The 24,850-nt window shown below is 38.0% G+C and overlaps 3 protein-coding genes across 6 annotated transcripts in view; 1 reads left to right on the top strand and 2 right to left on the bottom strand.

The window, feature by feature from the left end:
* The first annotated feature begins 245 nt into the window (after positions 1 to 245).
* On the top strand, positions 246 to 15,566 carry LOC117372455 (Fanconi anemia group A protein-like). The gene is made up of 42 exons (XM_055222514.1): positions 246 to 417; positions 985 to 1,097; positions 1,202 to 1,271; positions 1,497 to 1,624; positions 1,918 to 2,016; positions 2,132 to 2,205; positions 2,812 to 2,912; positions 3,361 to 3,471; positions 3,554 to 3,617; positions 3,930 to 4,042; positions 4,357 to 4,433; positions 5,516 to 5,657; positions 5,750 to 5,883; positions 6,514 to 6,624; positions 6,777 to 6,872; positions 7,426 to 7,482; positions 7,623 to 7,711; positions 7,847 to 7,907; positions 8,003 to 8,052; positions 8,127 to 8,200; positions 8,274 to 8,360; positions 8,649 to 8,770; positions 8,849 to 8,916; positions 9,453 to 9,549; positions 9,624 to 9,808; positions 9,880 to 9,964; positions 10,260 to 10,442; positions 11,770 to 11,843; positions 11,911 to 12,030; positions 12,275 to 12,344; positions 12,751 to 12,911; positions 12,980 to 13,085; positions 13,160 to 13,219; positions 13,348 to 13,458; positions 13,652 to 13,749; positions 13,808 to 13,946; positions 14,149 to 14,211; positions 14,438 to 14,528; positions 14,607 to 14,682; positions 15,014 to 15,152; positions 15,237 to 15,335; positions 15,417 to 15,566. The coding sequence occupies exons 1-42, from the start codon at positions 351 to 353 to the stop codon at positions 15,510 to 15,512; spliced, it is 4,161 nt and encodes a 1,386-aa protein (XP_055078489.1). The 5' UTR covers positions 246 to 350; the 3' UTR covers positions 15,513 to 15,566.
* Positions 15,567 to 15,779: 213 nt separating this feature from the next.
* znf276 (zinc finger protein 276) lies at positions 15,780 to 20,808 on the bottom strand. Its single transcript, XM_033968552.2, has 12 exons — positions 20,649 to 20,808; positions 19,967 to 20,117; positions 19,024 to 19,312; positions 18,908 to 18,948; positions 17,958 to 18,254; positions 17,600 to 17,687; positions 17,441 to 17,518; positions 17,258 to 17,362; positions 17,009 to 17,084; positions 16,830 to 16,947; positions 16,620 to 16,719; positions 15,780 to 16,364 (listed from the first exon to the last, which is right to left on the bottom strand). The coding sequence occupies exons 2-12, from the start codon at positions 20,085 to 20,087 to the stop codon at positions 16,103 to 16,105; spliced, it is 1,575 nt and encodes a 524-aa protein (XP_033824443.1). The 5' UTR covers positions 20,088 to 20,117; positions 20,649 to 20,808; the 3' UTR covers positions 15,780 to 16,102.
* An 834-nt stretch (positions 20,809 to 21,642) lies between these two features.
* The window catches only part of myrf (myelin regulatory factor), a 31,015-nt gene continuing 27,807 nt past the window's right edge, over positions 21,643 to 24,850 (bottom strand). For 2 of the 4 annotated variants that reach the window (XM_033968546.2, XM_055222590.1), the window contains exons 25-26: positions 24,586 to 24,657; positions 21,643 to 23,709 (exon numbers count right to left, since the gene is read on the bottom strand). In XM_033968546.2, coding sequence (XP_033824437.1) covers positions 23,632 to 23,709; positions 24,586 to 24,657 — 150 coding nt within the window. In that variant the 3' untranslated portion in view covers positions 21,643 to 23,631. The remainder of the gene's footprint in view (positions 23,710 to 24,585; positions 24,658 to 24,850) is intronic. The other 2 variants (XM_033968547.2, XM_055222589.1) reach the window with 1 other exon arrangement.

Below are 24,850 nucleotides of genomic sequence, written 5' to 3'. Positions count from 1 at the left end.
CAATTTTGTGAAAACATGATTGAAAAAATCCAAAATAATATTCTTGTAATACACAATACAGGATCTCGAGATTTTGAGTTGGTGACCTGCCACTGTCCCTGGTCCTGAAGTGAACAAGCTGCTCTGGGGGTCCATGAAATGAACTCCATTACTTTTGTCAACTAAGTCTTTTCACAATTTATCTCAGCCTCCCCAAACCTGTAGGGGGCAGTAGAGCACGTTTAAAGCTGGTTGCAAAATACTATGAGGAAGAAAATTGCAATGAGCCCGCCAACGTCAACGACGAGTGAGAACCTGAGAAATGTATACGTTTTACTATTAAAATCAAATCATTTTCATTCCGTGTCATTATGGCTTTAACGCCCAATGCTTCGTGCAGTTTGATGTCACAGAAGAGACCTGTGTCCAGTTTATTCGGTGAGTTATTTTTAGTGAACAGTGTTGACAGTGACGATCAGCTGAATCTAATACATACAGCTATTAATAGGACGCACGGGGACGCACGGGGACGCACGGGGACGCACGGGGACGCACGGGGACGCACGGGGACGCACGGGGACGCACGGGGACGCACGGGGACGCACGGGGACGCACGGGGACGCACGGGGACGCACGGGGACGCACGGGGACGCACGGGGACGCACGGATATAGAGAGTTCAAGTGGGACCACTACAACTACTGACAACAACACGAGGATGCACTTAGCTTGAAAAGATGTTTACAGTTAATAGGTTTCTGAGATGGAGGATCATATAGACCTTCACAGTATAAATGCTCAGATTATGTAAAAATATGTATTTACCAGCACAACACAGACAGTCCCTGTGAATAATGAACTACATTTTTGGGGAGTATTAAATGTCACTTATTGTTTCTACTCAAAAGAGACTTCTTAAAGATTAATTAAGGTTACTTCTTTATACTTACAATAATATAAGCAACATGAAATTGACTAAAAAGTGAACTTTTGTCTTTGTCTGCAGCTGGCCGTGTTGTGAAGCGGCTGAAGTGTGAAGGACCGCTGCAGGAAGCGGCTGTCCGACTTCTGCTGCAGAATCAGAGTGTGAAGGATCTGCTCACTGAAATCTCATTCAATGTAATATCACACAGGCCTGCTTAAGTGAAATGGCTTTTGTTATATTACTGCTTGTCTATGTTTGTATTTTTTGTACTTTGTTTATACCTGCATTACACTTTCAGAATTCATCCACACCGAGTGGCTCTACAGAATGTCCACTCATTCCCTCAGCTGTGTCTGCTTCTCTTCTGAGTAAGTGCTCTTTGACAAAAATATATGATGCCATCAATTAGGAAAATATGTTTTGTTCATTGTTCTTGTCTCACCTCTTCTTGTCAACCTAATCTTGTGTCTTGTCACATCTCATGGTATTTGTGTCTTGTACCAACTCCTGCTATTATTTTGTTATTAAAAACATATTATAAATAATAAGAAGTAATACTAGGCAGCTAGTTAATTCTATATTTGTGTTTACAGTGGGTGAGCTGAAGCATGAGGCTGAGCAGCGCCATGTTTCCCTGACAACTGTGACAGTGGCAGCGCTTGTGCCAAAACTGAAGGAGCTAACTCACACTAAAGAGGAGATACTGCCAGCTACATGCAGAGTGAGCGTCTATAAAAGGAGGAATTTCCCCATTTAATTCACCATTCACTTATTTAGAAGTAGATACAATTTTCATTAAATATTGAATTCCATTTTTTTTTTACTGTGGGTAAAGTCAGGTCTCAGTTTGAACCTGTGGAGTATAGACAGGGTGTGATATTTCTCACATCGTATCAGTTTTGCTGAGTTGCTTTTTAACACAGTACTGTGACCACATAACTCAGAGATGTTGGTGCATCCTGTAGAAAATGTAAAACCAGGTAAAAATCATAAACGTAAATGTATCTGGTGCAGGCCCAGCTGTGTCACCTGTTGTTGGAGTCGAGCCATGAACTGTTGTCCCAGGGGGCGCTATGTCCCAAGCTGCTCTGGAAGGAGCTCACCAGGGAAGAGGTAAGCAAGAAATAAAGCATTTATTTATATGGTTAAATATTCTTCAAATTTCTATATTTACACCTAAATAAAATCAAAAATATCTTGCTGTTGTTGGATTCTTTTGTGTTCACAGAATTTCCCAAAATTGGAAGTGGCATTCTATCTTCATTCTTACAACATTATCTCTCTCCAGTATATTTTGGAAAGGTGTGTTTTTTCATTTTTTACATTATTCTTTATTCTCACTGTTTAATACGTTGCCATACCATATACATGTTTTATGGTTGTAGTCCAAGAGGTACATCTCTTTGTTATTTAAGTAAAATGTAGATTGAATTGAATGAAAGTTATAATTTTATACAGTTTAAAGATGTACTATTTAACTTTTCTAATTTATGGTCTGTAACCTGCTTGTCGCAAAGATATGTTTTTGATTTATGTTGAATGTTTTCCTGTATGGCATTGAAGCTATATATCTCCATGGAGACAAGCAGATGACACCACCTGACCAAGTTGCATGTCAAATCTGTGGAGAGGCAACCCCACTCACAGAATGTGTGCTATTTTTAGCATTAAAAATAGTAGTATTCCCATACTGTGGAACATTCCAGGCAAAGGACTAACATCTCCATACAGACAAGCCAGTAGCATACCTTCCACCAGAAAAAGTACCCTGTGCACCTGTAAAATAATAGTATAACATAATCACAGTTGTACTACTTTTTTTTCCTTATCATTGCTCCAAGGGTTTGTAATATTTACACAGAGTGAGGAAAGTTGATGTAACGTGCTGTATGTTGTTTGTCATTTCAGTCCTGGAGTGAGGCCCTGGCTTGTGTCAGAGCTAAAGGCCCTTTGCAGCTGGAGTCCTGGAGAAGTCGAGACTAAAAAGGTCCAACAGCGTGTCCTGATATGTACGTGCATCTCACACCTGTCTGTAACCTAGGATTTCTAATTGAAATGAATGTTTTTTTTTAATTAAAAAAAAAAAACATTCATATGAATGAATGGTTTTTTGGAACAATCCTGGGACTGACACAGATTGCTGTATAGAGCTTGAAATTGCGTCATCACACATTGTCAGAATTTTTAGTTCAGCCTAGTGTTAAACCAGTGGAGATTTTAAGATGCTAAATATTAAATTTAACCTGCATTCAAATGTAGAGTCTTAATTGTATTTACCAGCAGTGACCCAGCTACTTATCTGGCTGTTCCACCACATCTTTTTTGTTAACTTTTTAATATAGTAATAAGTATAAGTACAAGTTTTTCACATTCAATCCCGTGTTCTGTTGTCCTGAGAGTAAGACTTGAATCCATCTGTGTCATGTTCACAGTGCCCTCATACACTGTATTTTTCAGTGGTGCTGCAGGTCCTGATAGGAGCTGCTTTTGATGCCAGTCAGGAGGGAGTGTCTCAGAACAAGAGACTGTCTGGACTCTGCAGCTCTGTCCTGGACCACATGCTCTTTTGTGAGTCACAAACGCACGACAAAAATAAAACACAGCCTAATCACTTAAAGCAACATAAACTCGACAAATGCACATTTTTCAGGGCTTCTGGAGACTGTTGAGAAAAGTGAGACCACATCACCTGCAGCAACAGGACCACAAACATGGTTCAAGCACATTTTACTTAACAGTTTAAAAGAATATTGTTTGGCCATATTTATAGATTAGAGATTACAATCCACCATTGAATATTTAGTACATGAGTTATTGCAGTGTGACATGGAGCCAATCAGTCTGTGTTTTTTGGAGGTTGTCGTACGCTAACTGTAGTTAATAACATAAAGATTCTTCCAGCATTGCAACCTGAACCTTGCTGGTTAATTTCAGAATCTCCATATAGTTTCTCAAATCTGAAACATAGTGATCTATACGTTATGTTTTTATACCAATAGTGAATTTGATTTTATTGTTTTATCCAGGATTGAGTTGTTTGACACGACTCTGTGTGGAACGCTGGTGTCCACAGAAGCACTTATGCGTTTTTTCAAACACTGCCTCACAAAATCTCTCACCTATCAGCCTCGCCTCACAGGTAAAGACCACATTATGTTTAACTTCTAGGGGTGGGACCAGATTCTGCTAGATTACCCTGCAACATAAAACACAAGATTATGCACAAGTGGAAAATTATCTTGAGATTATTATTATTTTTTGCCTTTGACACCTCTTGAGAAATTACAAAATACTACAATGAGAGACAAAAATAGGAAATAAAATCAAAATTGTGTGTCCATAATGGTGAACTGAACAATTTATTAACTATAAATTATGTGAAAATCTTATCTTGTTTCGTTCTCGTCCACCCAATCTTGTGTCTTGTGCTAACATGTTTTCACATTATTTCAGTGTCCTCTGCCATCACTCTGCAGAACGAGTGGACCTTTGCTAAAACCAGCCCCCTGCTCACAAACCTGTTTCGTCAGGTAACTCTTATATTCAATTCGGTCACTTTAATATTGTTAACATACAGTTATGTGTTACTATATTATGTTTTGATACACAGACCTGTGTTTTGGAATTAAATTAAAACTTAAATATAACACAAATTAGCTTTACTGCCTGTGTTAAAACATACCTTACTTAGTTTCTATAGTAAAAGCTTAGAGAGCTTACCCTGCTTCTGTTTGTTTAGGTAATACATCATAAGAGCTTTCCTTCTGTCCATTTCTCTGCATCGTTATACATACTGAAACATAGTTAGTTAGTTAGTTAGTTAGTTAGTTAGTTAGTTAGTTTATTCAGACACACATAGAAAAATAAATAAAACATTGTCACAGTCACATACACAGAATTTGTTCATTGTGACTGAAAGGCATTGGAGCTAAGCTTATTTATGCCTGCCTAATTCCACATATCAAGAATAATATACATAGAGTCATGCAATCAATCCATTTTTAATCTAAAAGTCTACAGCCAATTCTGTCAATAAAAAAGTAGTTTGGAGCGAATTTCTGACTTTGGAAGAATAAATTAAATAGCACTGCTGAAATGTTTGTTTTGTTTATATTCATGAAATTAAGATTGATTTCATTTGAAACCATTTTAAATAGTTATCCAACCTTACCATGTTTTGTTTTTTTTTGTTTTTTTTCAATTTTTTTCTCCTTTCACTATTTCATTTTAAGTTATAACATGAACCTTTATATTTCCCAGCATTAACGTGGAATACTTTTCGTAACCCTTTACAATAAAGGTGTACAAAATACTTGGTAGCACCAGTCATTTGTTGCTATTTACTGTATCTTAAGCCTCATAATATAATTGCCGTTCAGTTATTTTTTTGGCCAAATTTACTTTTCTATCTCATTCACACTCCTGCTGCGTATGTAGGTATCATTGTGTCTGTCCTCAACCAATTAAAAAGATTTTTACAGCCAAAAATATACTAAGTCATTTTATTGACATAGGCGGTTTATTTTCATAATTTTCTGAAAAACTTTGAAAAATGGCATATTTTTTATGAGGATAAAAGATATAAAATATGATTGTTCTCTGTTTTGCCTAGCTCACTGTGGTATTCAGTATGGAGCAGCTATTTTCTGACCTGCAACAAATCTTATCCACTCACGAAGTGAACTGGAGACATGTGCTCAGCTTCCTCTCCACTGTGCTGGTCTATAACTCCTCTGCCCAAACCATTTTCACAGGTAAGCCATACCTAAAACCGGTTTGGCAAATATTTGAGTCTTGAGGGTTAGACATTGTCTATATGTCATGGTTCTGTTTGCGTTTTTGTCAGAGATGTTGGATGATTTGCTGAGAGCTGCTTTTCAAAGTTACGATCTTGAGAGTGTCATAACGGCCTTTTTACTGGCACGACAAGGAGCCCTGGAAGGACCTGCAGTGTTCCCCTCCTACAGTGACTGGTTCAAGGTTAATATTGATGTACTAGGTAACTTTACTGGTTCCACCACCTGCTTGTCTCAATGGTGGTGTTATTGCATTGCTTTGAGTGTCCCACAGCATCGCGTTAAACGTGTCATGAATTCACTATTATTTTGTTGCAAAAACAAAAATCATTTAAAAATATGCATTCTTACCGTGAGCGGGCTTGACTCTCCACAGATTTGACCTGGTAGTGCCACTTGCTTGTCTCCATGTGGATTGATATGTTTAATACCATACTGTGTAACAGTCCAGGCAAAGTCTCCATGGAGATAAGCATGTAGCAGACGCTTCACTAGAAAAGTTACACTGTCCACTTTTGAATATGGTAAAACTGTCCAATTCTTTTTATTTATTTATTTATTTTTATTTTTTTTTTTTTGAATAGCGGTTTAATTGGTCTCTAGTCACTATTATGTGATATTTACAATTTCTTAATCTGAATAAAATACAATTTCTCCTTTGTTTACTGATTGATCTCTTACATTACTTACGTTACATTTCTTCTTGTGCTGGTTCTGCTTTTAAAAAAAAATAAAAAATCTAAGCTAAAAAGTACACTTTGTCCCATAGAAATGCAGTATTACTAATGTTACCTGTTTTATATTGGACTTTCAGAAGTGTTTTGGGGGGAGCAGTAGCCCTCATGGGGGCAGTAAGAAAGCTCTGGTGTTTCTCCTGAAATTCCTGTCTGACCTGGTGCCATTTGAACCCCCCCAGTACCTGAAGGTAACAGCCATGTAACTCTATGCTATATATTTATTTATGCATACAAAGATACCATTTTGTGTTTAAGAAGTTAAGATTTTGAGATACACTTTTTAAGTATTGTGTTTTAAGTTGAGGTATTTGATTTCTTCTCTGTTTTGTTTACTGTGCAGGTTCATATGCTCCATCCTCCATTTGTTCCAACGAAGCATCGCAGTCTGTTCCTGGAGTATGTGTCCTTGGCCAAAACCAGGCTGGCAGACCTTAAAGTAAACATTTACTTAACTGTTACACCAAGTACCAAGAAAAAAGTTAAATAGTATGCCATAGAGCTCAATCACCCCATTAAAATTTGCATACATTTTTCCACACGCTTAGAAAGCTCATCTGTGGTGACTATTGAAAAATAAAATGCACACTTTTTTAAATTTACAATATATTGTAAATTGTATGTACATTCATATAAAAACATTTAGCATATTTTAGGCTTCAAATATGTTTTTTGGACCGAAAGTAATTTCATTATACACATTAGTTACTACATAGCTGATTAGCCTCCTTTTTTTGTCCCATAAACATTTTTCCTAAAAACTTTTCACTTTTACTTATGAAAGCTCAGCCAGCAATGTGGTTTGTTGAGATTCATTACTCAAGTACTTTTATTATCTTTGCACTGTACAACAATAATACATCAACAATACATACAGTGCATACTTGCATAGTACTTTTTTGGTGCACTCAAAGTCATTTTACAATTAAACAGTAAAAATAACAGATGACTCCTTTAGATTGTAAATTGTAGCCTGTTTTTGCTTTGTGCAGGAGTCATTGGAGGACATGGGCCTTTATGAGGATGTGTCTGCAGCACCAACAGAACAGGTAGCAGCACCATTTGTACTGGAAACCTTTTAGCCTACATTAAACCACCATTTACTCTGCATTACTGCTAGAGCTATTAAACAGTTTTGAATATTGCATTAGAGTTCAGAGTGGTTGTACTTGAACTGTTGTTTGTACAGGCTCAGTGTCATGAGGTGCAGGATGTGGAAAAGGCTGTGTCTCTGTTTGAGAGCACAGGGAGGATCTCAGCCACAGTCATGGAAGCCAGGTAAATTTACCCAGTCATCTGTATAATCACATCAAGCCATAGCAGACAATGGTTTTGAAATGAGTAAAACAGATGTTAGTTTACATTTGTTGGTGGCCTATCAACCTCATCTTACCTGTGAATATTCTGGGACAGTATTTTCAGGCGGCCATATTTTTTGACCCGATTTCTACCTGCTCTACTGGCTCCAAGAGCGGTTAGTATACTTAGTTATATTTCCATTCAATTATCAACATGACTCTTCAACACAAATGAGGCAAAGCTTTACATTTATTTCCTGTATTATTATAGCTTCCTTCCAAAGAAGATGCTCGCATGAAATTCATAGAAGCACTGAAAAAGTAATTTTCTGTATTTTTAAGCTTTTTTTCATCATAATATTTCTTGGCATAACTGGTTTATCCTTTGTCTTCAGAGCAGATAAGATTCCCCAGGTTCAGTACTCTTCATATGTGACGTCCTGTAAGAAAGAAAAGCAGAAAGACACAGGTACACCTCAATCCCATTCATCTACATACAGTATATGTTTGTGTTGGAGCAGTGACTCGATGTGTTGTTGTAGTTTCAGACTCACATGATTGTCCTGTAGATGTCCTGAGAGGTCAGCTCAACTCTATTAGAGAGATGGTTCTGTCTGAGGACCAAAGAGGTAGGAATAACTTTCATCAGATGTGGTTGGACTTGGGCTAAGACTAAAAGTCCTTATTTCATACAGTAAATAGAATGAAACTAAATATACAAAAACATGTTCATGTTGAAAAACATGTGTTTTTCAGTTATGGCATTAGAAGGTAGGTCAAATTAAAAAGAACAAGAAAAAGTGTATTTCTAGAAAAAATCAAAATGTCTATACAATAATTTGGTACAAGCAAAAAGAAACTCTAGAAGGCAAATGTTGAACCGGTGAATGATATGATTTTATACATTTTGTCCTCAGAGCTGTCGGCGCTGATATCCCGGATGTCCCACACTCTGAGTGTTCTCTGTCCTCCTCTGTCCGGTCAGACTGATGTGGTCCCACTGCACACGGGCAGCCCGCTCCCTGACCTCCATGTACAGGTGTGTAACATCTTCACCTGTCAACAACTAGCACAGTGTGTCATTATAAATGCATGTATTTGTTTATTCATTTTTAAGGTGGTCAATATGATTCTGAGGAGCTTCTGTCAGTGTGTTTTGGACACATCCAAAGAACCACCCACAAAGTAAGCATTCGGTGAATGGAGTGTTTGAAATTAAGTCTTTTAATTGCAGTGCAGGTAACAGTAATTTTGGGACCAGGAAGAAAATGGCAAATTACATTTTTTGCTATTTTTAAAAAAATGCATCATATCTGTTTACTGGACATATTGGGTAGCTAAAATGTTTTAGTCCTCAAGAAACACTGCATTTAATACAGCACTTAAACACTAGCTTGGCTGGTCAAGACTTCACACTTTTCCTGTACTATCCAGAGGCATGCTACAGTGTATACTAAACTATACAAATATCATTCAGCCTGGATTTTACATGCTTCATAAATATTGATTTGGTGCTGGAAATTAGTGGTTAGAAAACACATAATAAGTGACGAAGGTTTAGAAGTGGAGGAGATCCAGAAAACCCCCAAGTCCTTTGTTGTTCATTTTAAATAGTTGTAAAATGCCTCTAAATTTAAATACATTTATGAAAGAGAAATATTTCTCTGTGTTTCTACATAAAGTATTTTATCATGGATGCTAACTAAACCTCTTCTTTTCAGACATATCTGGGCCTCCAGATTTGTGTTGGCATTGACTGAAAACAGACCAGTGTTTTCCTGTCTGGTGCACAGGCTGTGGGACCTCTTTCATAACCAGGTTTGATGATGTCACTCCTCTAATTACTGTCATTATTCTGAAAACCATAGACTAAAACCTCCAGGTGTGTTCAGGTATCCTCTCTGAGTGCTGTTCATGTACTGGGGCTGGCAGTCTTGTTGGTGCATATACATACCTGCTCTAGCCACTGCCCCCTGGTGGAGTTTCAGCCAAGTGCACCCAGACCTCTGTGTGCGACCGAGGCTCTGTGCTCTGGGCTCCGATGTGACACCCATACACACATGCTGTTCAGCCTCAGGTAAGCCCAATGAAATCTTGAAATGTTGCATCTTAATGTAATGTGACGTCTTTCTTCCCTTTCTGTGTCAGGTTTTGTCTTGTGGCTGTCTGCTATAGCATGAGCAGTGGAAACGCAGATCTAGACCAGCTCATTCCCAGCAGTGTGTATAAAAAGGTGTTAACTTTTAGATTGCCTTTTCAATATTCACACTGCCTACACATCACATTAAAAGGCTAAACTAGACCAGGACTAAATGGACTAGAATAGGACCAAACTATGTCTACATTAGGACTATACCAGAGCAAAACCAGGACCAAACCAATGTAAAATATGTGAATACAGCTGTCAATCTTCAGTCCATAGACACTGTCATTATAAGCAAACACGGACAGCTTTTTTTATATAGTATTGGTCAGCTGTCAGTCACTAATTATATTTTTTATTGCCTTGATTTGCTGGTTGTTTTCAGCTGCTGTACCTTGTCCCGCGGTTGTTGCCTCATGCCCGGATGTCTGTCTCTGATGAGTCTGTGGGTGACGCTCCTGTCACATGGGCAAGAGCCACAGAGGAGGAAGGGTCCTGGAGGAACACTGCCCTTAGTCTGTGGAGGAACCCTGCCTTTCGGTCCCTCCAGCTCAAAACACAGTTCCAGGTAGTTGTACAAAATGTTTATGCAGAAGATTACTGTTAAGAATTAGATAAAGCAAGATGACTACTTAAAGGAGCATATGTAGCCTGCATTCTTACAGTTTGAGTATTAAAGTTGGCAACTCAGTCAAGAAACTCGCGTGAGACTCTGAGATTCTGCTTTCTGATTGAATTTTTCAGTTGTCTTGAGAACCAAAATGCCAAATTATATCATAAACAACATGGCTATAATGCCCAATGTTTTTGTAAATAAGAATAAGTCAGCATTACAATTGGTAACAGAGCTATATTTGGTTTGAGCATGTCTGCCTTGTATCTATGAACACCGTTATGGAGTTTGTTGTGGAAAAATTACAGTTCTAGATGAAAAGTAATCCATTTACGAAGCTCGGTGAGTTTTGCAATACAGGAAAAAAAAAGGTTTATTGTTTGTTGCAGCAGATACAGACAGGACAGGGCCCAGGCCTGTCCTGGCCACCGACTCGTGGCCTCCCGGCCTCTCCCCAGTTCCCCTCTCCCTCTAAGTCCAAGTCTCAACAACCCACCCACCAGCCACCTCCCCGAGCATCCGAGCTCTCACTATTTTATACCAGAATGACAATGCTACATACATTTCAAAGCAGAGTGACTTTTGTTTCACACCCATATGATAATGAACTTTTACACTTAGACAGGTAGAACAACAGCGAGTTTCTTGTGGGATGGAGACAGAGCTTCACACATGTTAATGTCTGGTCTGGGTCTGGCAGACTGACACAGATCAAATGCTTTTTAAATACACAACATGACTATACTTAAATTTCTATCACAGAGTTTAAAATCAAAATCTTGTATATAGTTTCTTTTAACTCTTATGGTTTGTTTGTTTTTTCAGTAGCTAATGGAAATTTAAATAAAAACAGTTGCTTTTCTTCCTGTGGTCTACATCTGTACCAGGCTATAAATGCATTACTTTTTTGACATACAACAAACAGATGAGAGGATGCACATGTGCCACATTCACACTGACAATAGAACTAAAACAAGCCAGACAGCACAAAAAATAACAAAAAAATATATACAACTAATAGTAAAAATTGTAATAAAATAGTAATAATAGCACTACTTTTGTAAAATTAGTTCAGATTAGAGATGGCATAGTTCACTTGTTAAGCCCTGCACACCACTGTTGTGACGATTAACTCTGTTGTGATAATGATGTTTTTTCACTGTTAAAAAATATTGATTGGAGTGGTGCTTTTTCACTACACCAGATTAGTAAACACACATTTTATTGCTTGACACATTTGTAGTAACTGTTTTTGTTTTGTTTGTTTTCTTCCTTTTTGTAGCTAACCTTTTCAGAATGGCTACATAATGAGCTCCAAGTTTGCAGAGGTGACGATGCCCTGTCTGATCCTGAACGGTAAGTCAAAAATTTGTTCCTAACTGATCATCATTTGAGTTTAGACAAAACATTTTTGTCTCTAAAGGCAGGACTACCATGAGTGGACATTCACAGAGCTGTTCCTGCCCCTCCCCGAGCAGGAGGGAGGCTTTGGAGGAGAAGTGAAGACTCTCTGCTGCCAACTGCTCGATGCTGTCCTCGATAAGTCAGTGCAATTTTGTGTCACCTTTATTTTATTTACAAGTTTTCATTGTTCACCTCACTGTGCAACACCATACAACAGAATATTTATGTAATATTGTTGGCATATTTCAGAAAGCATATTTCACAAATTATAGCAAAATAATACAAAAAATTATATTCACAATTTTTATTTTTTGTTTTAGATTTTGCTGTAAATTGTTCAGTAACGATATTACATAATTATTTTGTTGTTTGGTGTTGTACAGTGAGGTGAAATATGGTGCAAATCGCAGAGGAACACTGTCAATTCTTCCAGACATCATCTCTAGGTTGCAGGTATGTGTTTATCAAATTTTTACTCAGGCTAAGGCCAACAATAAATGAACTAATTGTGACTAGACAACTGTAAAAAAAAAAAAAACATTTTAAAATTTTTTGGTATCTGGGCTATACAACTATACTACTATACTTTTTATAACAAAATGTCAAAAAATAATAAACTATTTTCTTCATGATGTATTCTTTTTTTATCTATTTGGAAGCCACCAGTCACCATATTTCAACCTTTATTCAGTCAAAACATATATTTAAAGTTTAGTAGAATACAAATAATCTTTTGACAAGATGACAAATCAAAAAATGAATCACTGACTAGACGACTACTAAAATAATTATTTGCAGCCCCTAATCTACAACTGTTGAAGCATTATGGCGCTCACTATCTCGAGTACTGTGTTCACAGACGTGTATGTATGATGTTTGGCTGTCTGGACGCTCTGACAGACCCGAAATAGGACGGCTCGCTTTTGAGCTGCTGTCCCACAGGATGTCTTCTGTCCCATCAGCTTCTCCCAGCACCAGCTCAGAGCTTGTCCTGCATCGCACTATGCAATCATGGAACAGGTCTGTCATCATTTCTATTCTGATAGTAGTGTTTTATCAGACTTACCTTGATGATGATGGTTTTGCAGAGTGTTCCTGGCCCTCCCTTCATCACTGTTCCTGTCTGCAGCAGTGGAAGGAGACAGGTCCACTCTGGAGTATGATCTCCTAATAGAACACATCAATCAGCACCAGGTCTGCCCCCCCCCCCTCTGTTCATAAAGTTTACATTTTATCATTCTGTATTGGTTATATTATTTTTTTTTTAGAGAATGGTGTGTTGTGCTGACAACGTGCTGCCCTGTCATACAACTACACACATAATTAAAGTAAGAGGGGTGATACAGGGGCAGTTCTACATTTAAGTTAATACACAGAGGGATAGTTCCTCGTGAATGAGGAGAATCTCAGGACACTGTACACTGAGCTACACTGTGTGATTGTGTCTGTCTCACAGGGAGTGTTGTGTGCAAATGCTCACCTTAAGGAGGATGAGAAATCTCAATGGTTCAACATAGCTTGGTCTCAGTTCATCTTTCGGTGCCCTCTGCTCCTTGTCTCCTCTATGGTATGGCTTTTTGAAAACCTATTTTATTAAAATAAATATAGTTAAAGTAATAGCACCTTTAAGGGGAACTCTAAGGAAGAGTAATATCGGTCACTCAGTAGAAATGCTGTTAATTACACTATTAATATAACTGCCTCAGTCTTAAAGCACACACATCTTTAGCTGAGCTACTATGTGCTTGTTGTACGTGCAGTACTGGTGGGATCACATATGTGCGTCCCTGTACTACATGTGGAGGCGCTACCCTCATCTGCTTGCCCCGCTGTCTCAGTGCCACCAATGGGCTCAGAGGTGAGACTCATATTTATAATGTTGTGCTCTGCTCTGTGTGACCACATGTCTCTGTCAGGGTTTTGTGTGGACAGATAGAACCCACCCCCTCAGCTCCACCTCTGCAGTTGGCGGCCTGTCTGTATCGGGCCCTACACGACTGTGAACGTCCCAATAATGCTTACATTTCAGTGCTGCGACAAGAGCAGCAAAGTGAGGTGGGTAAATTGCATGTACAGAATTAATATAAAGTTGCGTCAGTGATTTAATATTATGACATTCTTCATTTTACTATTTGATATAGTCATTAGTTTATAAAGTTCCTGCTGCATAGTATGTGAAACAGCTAGGGTGATTGATATGATCAAATGGAAGACTTGTCACATCAAATTGTAATAACTATGTTCACCTTTTTCTCAGGTTTTGGTCTTCCTACTTTCTCTGTGTGTCAACCGCCACCTGTCGTCCTTGCTGCATCCTGAGGTATTGCATGAAAGAGCACATACAAACACACAACTTAATATTTACTGATTTACCTGACCTGTTGAAGTAGTTAACTATAGTGTTGGATGGGATTCTATATATATGTAACCCTTCTGACCTGAAAATCTCTACTTACTGTCAAATATAACTTCAGCTGTAAACATTAGTCCATATGGTATTTAATGGGACATCCTTTATGATTTTGACAATGTATTTAATTCCTCAGACAAAACGTACGCATACAGCTGGGACATGCACTGCTCTGCTCAGTGAATTGGTGCACTCTTCTGACTGGCTAAGCATCCTTAAAACTAATGGTATCACATCATGCTACTGTATTTCAGTACAACACATATGGTGTCTATAGTCATTAGTTTCTTTTCTGTCATGACCAGAACAAGGAGTTTATCAGCCTGCTGCCATGTTGGTGTCAGATGATATGAATCGGCTAATGCCATGGGCTTTTTACAGGTATTTATGCAAAATGCTGTATATTTTTACTCATTAATATGAAAAGTATTAAACTTAAAGTACTTATAACAGGTTAGACTAGCCAGTTCACTAAAACATAGTTAACCTCATTATATTTAAGATTTTACTAAAAATTTTAGTAAAATCTTAGATCTCACCGCTTCTTGCATTTTTGTACTATCACTTAACTAATGTAAAACTATGATGAATATTCACCACAGGTACTACCCACCAAGCTAACTCATGATAAAAAAACCCATAAAAACCTGTCATGTACACTTTAATGTGTAAGTAATAAGTTGTTAAGTGTTTGTTATGGATTCCTCTGCAGCCTCTTGTGTCAGCAGAGTTCAGACTTCTTGAATAAAGCGGTGCGTTGTCCAGGCTTCATCCACACTGCTGTGCTCCATTACATCAGTCTTCTGCGCCTCTTCATCGACGGACATACCCCCACACAGACGTCCAACCAGGTTATTCCCTCTACGGTTGATCTTAATTATAAGTAAAGTGCAACTACACAATATATTAACAGTACAAATATACTCCTCTCTCAGGTGGGGCCTTCAGAAGTAGTGGTCCAAAGTAAAAAGCTGTTGTTAAGATGTATATCTCAGATGTCAGGTTTTGCTCTGTCGTCCTCTCACCGCAGACAGGTAACTTGCTTATAGTGAAAATAAAACAGACTCTGCACCTTCCCCTCTCACCTGCCTCCTCTCACGATGCCCTGCCCTCAGCTGCAAGACCTGTGTGCCGAGCTGGACCCTGAAGTCACAGCCGCCCTTGGTTACCATGACAACCTGAGCCTCAGCCCTGAAATGGACTTCATCTGACCACACCAAAGACTGCTGAAGTTAAAAACTTTTATTTACAGCACAAATGCCCATTAGAAATTAAATATAAATAACTTAATAAAATATGTCTCAATTCAGCCATCTGAAGACATTAGTGTAATTGTTATCAGTTAACATTCAACAGGTAAAAAAATGCATAGTTCACCACAGTTCTGTAACAGAGGCTTATAGGCTTTTCAATAACAGGGATACCAACATTTGTCTATTGTATGTACGTTCAGTTAAGCAAGGGACATTCAGATACGAATATTTAAAAACCCAATCGGCAATGGTTTGTAATATGAATAATCTCAATAAAACTTTGTTAGTAACAATCCTCAGTCTCTGCACTCATTTTGTCAACACATAAGGGTCTGTTTAAACATGAGGTACCATCACTGACTGTCCTGTATGGGTGAGCCACTTCACTTTTCAGAGTTTTTATTGACGTCAGATTAGTCCTCTGCTATGTGGGACAGTACTAACAGGGTCTTGCGTAAAGGACAGCCCCCTGCTGAGTGTTAGCCCATGTCCTGAGCCCTCCAAAGTACTTTTACTCTCAGTGTGATCTGGAGTCAGGACCCCTGCAGTCATCTGTCCTGTCTGTGTGGCACCACCTCTCTGCTCTGGGTTATGGTCTGCAAGTCGGAGTAGGGGGATTGCTGCGGCCCTCTGGGCTCTGGCTGGGTCAGTGGGTGCACCATGGACATGTGCACGTTGAGGTTGTGGGCCTTTTCAAAGCGTTTCTCACAGATCACACAGGCAAACTCCAGCTCTGCCTCTGCTTTGTGTTTGGTCATGTGATACTTGAGAGAGGCGCGCTGTCGACATTGAAACCCACACACCTCACATCTGAAAACAGAAAAGGGTTAATAAAATTAAGTTTTTAAACACAGAGACACATAGGCTTAGTCTCCATTTAGTTTATGGTCAACAAAAAGCTCATGTCTGCTGAGCCAATAGCAAAGACCTGTTACCAACCGAGTTACTCAGCAGTCACATAAGCGCTCCTTTCAAATCCGTTTGTGTGTATTTATGTCTATTATGGCACAGGAGGTACCAGGCAATAACAGGTTTAAAGACTAGATGTGTCACTGTGGTACTCACTGTAGCGGCTTTGCCCCTGAGTGTCTCATCTGGTGCACTGACAGGTGCTTCCTCTGTTTGAATGTCTGCCCACATTCGTCACAAATGTAGTTTCTTTCCTCTGTTGAAATTCAAAGACTTAAAATGTACAACTGATGTGCATTGTATTGACTAAAATCAATCAAGTTTGCAATAGTGACTTACAAAATAAATCCAATACAAAAATCGCACCTGTGTGTATGAGTTTGATGTGGCGCTGCAGGTAACGGTCGATCATGAACACCTTGTTGCAGCCTGGATGGGGACAGGGGCGCTCCTTTACCTCCTCATGGTGTTCCCGAATATGTTTCTGCACAACAGCACATTTCACACTGACTCTCACTGTGCAGGAGGTTATATTATTGGCTCACCTTGAGTCCATCAGGGCCTCTGTAGACAGCAGTGCAGCCCAGATAGGGGCACTTGAACATACTGGGCAGCTCCTCCCTGATAAAACACAAAGTAACAATGCATTCGAATACACTACACTAGAAAATGTGAGTACTGCTATGTCTTTTCCCACATTTGGGATACCTTGTTTTTATTATACCATAGTAATTTTGTTATTTTAAAATAAACCAAAGCATACACAATTCCCCAAGTATTTTGTAAATCTGTACCCTTTGATTTTAAACTTGTTTTTCCAGCCGGGTTTGGGTCCTGGTTTGTTTCTGACAGGTGGCTCATCTGTTGAGTCCTGGCTCTGCTTCTTCTTTCTTGAGACTCTGGGTATTATTTAAGGATTACTTTTCTTTTTAATACTTCCATGATTTTTGCTGTAAAAAACACAGGTGTCCTTGTACCTTTTGTTGGAATAAGGTTTGAATAGCTCATCGTCTGGTCCCAGTGTGCTCTCCTCAGCCTCACCTCCCATCACCATTCTAGACAATACCACATGTACGTAGCTTCAGTGAACAGCAGGGGGCGTTATGGATGGAGATTGTGTATTTGGACGAACTCACCTGTCACAGAGCTCTTCCTCTTCTGCCTCTTCAGACTGAGGGAATGAAAAGAGTGGGGCCTCCTCTGGTTCTGACAGATCTGCATCAGCTAAAGGAAAGCGGAAAAGACAACACAAATGCTCTCTCATTTTATAGATATGCAACAATTATGTCTATTATATGTTGAGATTTTGTTAAAACTTTTGTAGCCTAATAACAATGATGGCTTCTAGGTAAAAGATTTATGAATATTGTTTTATTGACAAAAAATGTAAACATTTTGATTCAATATCGTCACTGTCTGTGTCTGCATTATACAATATCTTTTGGCATGTGTTTTAGAGTCTGTATATATTATGATTAATGATGGCATACAAACCCTCCTTGTTGCTGCAGTTGTTAGGCTCTGAGCTCTCTACATGATCTTCTTGGTTCAGAGGACTCTCCTCTGTGGTATCCCCGTCTCCCTCTTGTTCTGGTTCGGGACAAGAAAAGTACGTGTCCATTTCATAACTGTGTCCGTCTCCACAGCCCCACAAGGCCCTGACTGAGCCCCTGCACTGACTCTCCAGCACATCCATCAGGGCAGGACAGGAACTGCAGGCCCCAGCGTGATGGTGGGCCCAGGACACCAGGCTGTGGAGACACTGGTGATCTGATGTGAAGCACCACGGCACTGGAACACATCCATACAGAGTTAGAATGTTATTGCATTTGTCAAGTTGAAGTTAAACTTCTTCTCTAGTAAAAAACAAAGGTGTTACTGATATTGCGACATGTTATGCATTACTTTGGGAAGCACAACAATTATCAGGGCACAACAAGTACCCTATAGTGATTATGTACTAGGATACGCATACGCAGATTGAAATCAATAAACTTCTACGACTATTCTGTTTATTTATAGGGATGCACCTATCCAGCTTTTTCACTTCTGATACCTATACTGATACTTTGACTTAAAGTATCTGTTGATTCCCATTATTAGCCGATACCAGAGTACGGATGGAAAGTATTTCCTTAAAACACAGTTAATTACATATTATTATCACTTGTTAATCATTGAAATCACAACGGAACAGCTTCATATGAATAAAAGTTCTAACCTTATGAGACAACCTAGGCCAAAATCAGCATGTAAATAGTTATATTACATCTAATTAAAAGGTCCAACCAGGATACTGGCTTAACCGATATCATGGAAAAGATATCCAATCCAGCAAATTTTTTTGTATTGACGCAGATATATTGACGGTGCATCTCTAGTTATTTACATTATGGTAGTTTACATTTGGCTACTCTGCTGTAATATTTTGAAATATGCCTTACTTTCACGCTGTTCAAGAGGCTCCACAGACTTCTTACTCTTTCTGAAATAAATAAATAAATAAATAATGAAAAGACAATATTCATCTAAAACTGACCTCCTTTTGGTTGAAACTCACCTGCGTTTCTCTTCACCCATGGGTGGGAGGTTGACTCTTTGAAGGAACCTGAGGAGGATGCCATGGCACTTGTAGAATTTGGAGTGACAGGTTTTGCAGATAAACTTTGACAATCGGGGGTCCTGGTTGAGTTTTACTCCCACCAGCCGCTGGAAATCTGAGTGAAAGACCACAGACCTTTCCTCTTCACAGTCCACGTGGTCCCGAGAGGAGCTGCTGAAGGCATTACGCAGGCTACGAGATGAGAACTTCCCATGGCAGAGGCGGCACAAGGCGGAGGGCATTCGACCTGATGGACATAAAGACATCATAATTACATGAAGTATTCTTACAACAAAGGACACAATAAGTATGTGTATGTATATACTACAGTTAGTAAACATTTATGTAAATATGCCAGAAATAGCCAAAAAGGCAATTTTTCATCTGTCCAGTGACAGATGCTAATGTTGCTAATACTGAAAAGTTCAAAGGATGAAAATGTTGAGTCTAGTCTCTTACAGCAATCTTCAAGTAAGAATATGAATGAACTAAGGTTAAGTTAAGATTAAGGTCCACTTTATTGATAGGGAAAGTTGTCCTACAGCATTTGAGCCATGCTTCAATGCAGTGGAATGCATCTTGCGCTAGGCTTGGTCAAGATTAGTTTAGCTGGAGGATATTTCCCATCATGCACATTTTAGGTTGATAGGGGAAACCAGACGGAAACCCACCAAGACACAGGGAGTACATGCAAACTGAAAAGAAAAGCCTAAGTTTCCTGGATTTTGAACCAGGGATCTTAACATATCTCAAGATATTTTCAACTCTATGTATAGTTATGCAATTTTTTTGAAAACTTGCTATTGTGACAGGTCTAATAATAATAGTTCTGACATCTTTACAACTTCTGCCATAAATAAACAGACCACATGACAGAAAACCTTGTGTGTGTTGTTCTCACCGAGGGTTTCTGGAACAGGCGCTCTGAAGTTCTGGTCCTCACTGTCTGAGGCTGGACTCCGGCTCCTGTACACCTGTTTAGTGGCCTCACGTGATCTCTTTTGCCTGCTCCTCTTCTTCATAGTCTTCACAAACACTCGTCTAGTTACAACCTTAATGACAGCATGCACATCATGCATCAATTAAATTATATTTATTCGCACATCAGGGTCAGCAAAAAAAATTTGTTTTGTTTTGGGTTTTTTTGCTTTTCAAGCCTCCCACAAATTGACCACGGTATTGAAATCAGTGGTGGTCTCTGCATGTTTGGTAAGTAAACCTGTCCCCTGTACATAGTCTAGGCTAATGTAGTGTTAAACAGGACAGCTTTGCACTCATTGTCTCAGCCATCGCCATAGTAAGAAGAAAAGTAAAAATAAGCTTTAGGTATACACATACTAAAAAATTATATATATATATATACTTGTCTTATTTTGAGCCTCTTTTCCAGGAGGTTTCTTGGTCTTGACAGCTCATTGAAAGTGCTGTCTGTGCCATAATGGGACTGTAATACAACAGTATTGCACTAACATTCTATTGCAGTATTATAAAGACATGTTTATCCTTGCTTTTCTGTCCTTTTGCCTCTCCTTGTAGTTAGCTGCAGTCAGTTGTTATGTGCTACAGTTGGGGAGTAAACGCACCGTTTGGCCTCGTGCAGCTGTCCTCCTGTGGGACTGTCCGGGACAGCAGGGACACCGGGCAAACTCCGCTTATTTATGTTATTTTGCGTCTCCAATGTAGAGTGAAATATAATCTGCGCTTTTGTTATGAATCGTGCACATTCTGAAACCCGGAAATGCTAGCGGAAGTCAAAGACGAAGTTATGAACCACAGCGCCACCTGCTGGTAGAATGTGCGTCCAACAGTCAACTTCAGGGGCAGCAACGAGGAAGTATGGAGCAAAGGCCCAAAAAATGACACAACTGCTTCTGTAAAAAGGTAGAATCGATTTTAAATCCTATTTAACATGCCTACTGCATGGAATTTCAGCCAATGTTCCTCAACAGGAATCTTGTTTAATCAAATGCACAAGCCTTCCACAATTTAAGATATCAAGAGTTGAATTCATTGGCTTACAATGTCTAGATGAACCTCTATGAGAACATTAAATTACATTATATACTCATTTTATTTTTTATTACAACTCAAGATGATGGCAGTTTTTTATGTATTATTATTATTATTATTATTATTATTATTATTATTATTATTATTATTATTATTATTATTATTATTATTATTACTACTACTACTACTACTACAACTACTATTATTATTATTTTATTATTTTATTATTTTATTTATTTATTTATTTATTTATTTATTTATTTATTTATTTATTTATTTATTTATTTATTTATTTATTTATTTATTTATTTATTTACTTATTTTTAATTTACCTAATATTAGATGCCATTCTAAAATCCTGGGTTAAATCCATGAATCTTAAATGGCAGATGTCTAGGTAGAATTTCATATAGTTTTCAAAAGTTATCAGCAGATGATAGAGCCTAGAACCCCTGAGTGCCAATGTGCATATAATTGATATTTAATCAAATATAGTTATGTTGCAATATAGTAATGCAATAATCAAGGCCATAACATTTGGATAACAGTGTATGATTCCACCAGGTTACAAATTATAGCTTTATTGAATGCATTTGCAGTATTAGAGCATAGGAATTATTGGTCAAAAATTAAAATTACATACAAAACTTAAGACACTTAATGATGGCGTACTTTTTACACAGGGAGAGAGAAGACATAGGCCTACATTGAATCCACAGACAGAGCTACAAAGCAATGCAACAGGCTACAAAACATTAGGGATTAAGTGAACAAGAGACTTAGTGTAAAGCTTGGGATTACTAGACAATGTTTATACAGTGTGTAAGAAAGTGCTCCAGTCGTTTAATTACGAGCTGGTGTCATAAATAAGGCATTGATTTATACTTACAATATTACATATGCATATGGCTGTTTTTCCAGTGTGCTTTGTTGATTTATGAACACAGTATGGAAGGTATTCATTTTAAAACTTTATATAATTTGATGGGTGTACTAGAAAAAAACAACATCACATGAATACAACCTTTTGCGAAACATCTCTGCAGCAAAAGCATTTTGTCCAGTTATTCAGTGTATGGGGACATTACAGTATTAACAATATTACAAAATAAAAGTCAGTGTTATTCTATGTGTGCTTCCAGTGATGGTTCACAGTCCAGTGTCAATAAGTCTTCCAGTGTGACCGCAGTGGCCTCTACTAATACAAGCGTCACTTATAAAATCTAAAATCATTCAAGTAAGTTTGTGTATTTGTTTTGGAGAATTTTTGAACCTAAGACTAAATTAACTGGAGTTTTCTACCCTCCTGACAATCTGTTGAGAGAAATACCAGGCTGATTAAACAAAATCACCAATTATTGCAATGATGTTAAATTATAGCTGGAATATCTTCTGTTTCTTAAGACAAAAATGAGAAATAACTTGCAACATATTGTGGATCACATACATGTTTCACAATGTTGTTCTAACTTTATTTACACATTTTTGAATCTTGAATTTTTAAAAGAAAATGATCTAATATCCTTCTCTCAAATATTGGCCAAGCGTGCCTGTATTAGTTGAGGACACTGTACGACCAGTGTCTTTCTTGTTCTCTTGGCCTCATACACACACACACCCACCCCCACACCCCCACACCCACACACACACATACACACACACACATATTTATACACAGTGGTCAGTTTGTACAGCACAAAGCCCCTCTGTGAGCGTTCATTTACCAGTGTACACGACTGAGGTATACAGTATGTTCAATATAACTGCCCCCATTCAGCTGAGCCCTCTGCATTTGTCATCCACCACCAATACTCACTGTGTCTGTGAATGAATCATATAGAAACCAAAAGTTACATTTTCAGCACTGGTCACCTTACGCAATTAGTAGGGAAGTAACAATACAGGCAATATTGCGATATCAAAAGTCTCATAATATTTTCATGGACTTACAGTATATAAAAGTGGTTTAAATTCATGGTTTTGGTGTAGTATGACAACAGCACATACCATGATCCTTTGCTCTGTTTAGCTGCAGCCAACATGAAGACTTGATTATTGTTATTAAACACTTTTAGTTTGAATATTTTTGAAATAATGATTGCAAAAGGTTTGTCATGGCATTTAAAAACAATAATTTAAACAATATACCATGAACCTCTCCACAATTTTGAAATAATTATTATACCATGGGGTTATTCATGAGTTTCAGATTTCTGTTTATAGATGCCATTTTGAGGACTTTTGACCACTCAAATAATACTACTACTTCAAATAGTTTTGAACTGTTAATTGCTATGATAACAATTCTAATTTTAATCTGAAACCCATGGATACTGATAATGCCGCACAGTGAGATTTGTATATCTGACATAATAGACAATGTGGAACTCTATAGTGCTACGAATATGCAAACTATAAAATAATGTTTTGATAAAGATCCAGGGCTAACAGAAGTCAGACGTGATTAAATGTACATGTACAGAAAATAAAAACATTTGAGTGGGAATTTTGTATGTACAAGAATGCTGTCACCCCGGGCCAGCAAACAAAGAGTCCTCAAGCACAGCTGCTACGGAGCCGGAAATAGTAATCTGTGGAAGTGCTGTGTCCGTCAGCAGAACAGATAACTTCACCCTATCAGTCACAAGAGCAAACATGATGTATTTGATTCATGACACAAAATATTAAAGGTGAACTATGTAACTTTTCTAGTGAAGGGTCCACCACAGAGATGTTATAGGTTTGCCTGGAATGTTCTACAGTGTCTCGACAAACAGTGTTTCAGGTTAAATGATGCAGGTTATATCAGTGGAGAGGTGACCTAACTCACAGTACAAATGCATGTTTTTCAATATGTTTTGGCCATAAAAATACCTGTAACTGAATTAATACAAAATAGATACATATAGGACATATAGGACCCTTGCATGACATGTTTTAATAATTTATCTTTGTTATTTTGATTGATTGAGAACTGATGAATGTAAGAATAAAGAATTATCTTTTTACATTATGTAATTTCTGAGAAAAATTATGTCCACATATGAGGACATTTGTTCTACGATTTAATCATTTTGATAAAACATTTCAATAATGATTTACAAAAACTATTAAGTGCCTGAACACAGCAACATTTGTCCTGAGTAAAAACAAAATCAGAAACAACAATTGTGCCTCATTTGAAGTGCTGCTGGCAGCAGTACAGCAGTAGAATGCTGTACATTCTGAACTCTTAAAAATATTCAAAATGTTAAATTTGTTGCATTGTTGCTGTTCTTGTGTGCTGTTCTTCTTCTTCTAAAAATTTGCATTGTGACCTAGACAACCCAAAAGGTGTTGTCCACATATGTGGATGCCTAGGAGGAAAATGCTATACTGTGGAACATTTCAGGCAAAGCACTAACATCTCCATGGAAGCAGGCAGCTGACCCTACTCCAGAAAAGTTACATAGTGTGCTTTTAATAAAATAAACTAAGAAGCAAACATATGAAACATTTGGTTACACTTACAGACACAGAGGCTCGTAGGTGAAGGGTGGCACCCCAGTATCGCAGGGGCACTGACAGCAGGTGCTGGCTGCTCTAAAAATACATAAAATCATTGAAACAATGTTAAATGCTGCAGGTGAATTCATGTTCTAGTGATTTCAAAATTATTTAAAAAAAAATTATAAAAATTTATTTGTATTTATCAGAGGCATGATCTAACCAAACCCCTGTAAGTATAATACTGTCATAACTACATACTCAGGCTCCTGCCCATTGCCTTAATCTG

The sequence above is a fragment of the Periophthalmus magnuspinnatus genome, chromosome 6, assembly GCF_009829125.3.
Source record: "Periophthalmus magnuspinnatus isolate fPerMag1 chromosome 6, fPerMag1.2.pri, whole genome shotgun sequence".
In the NCBI taxonomy this organism is placed as follows: domain Eukaryota; kingdom Metazoa; phylum Chordata; class Actinopteri; order Gobiiformes; family Gobiidae; genus Periophthalmus; species Periophthalmus magnuspinnatus.
Note: the sequence above shows the minus strand (reverse complement) of the source record. Positions and strands in the feature narration are given on the sequence as shown.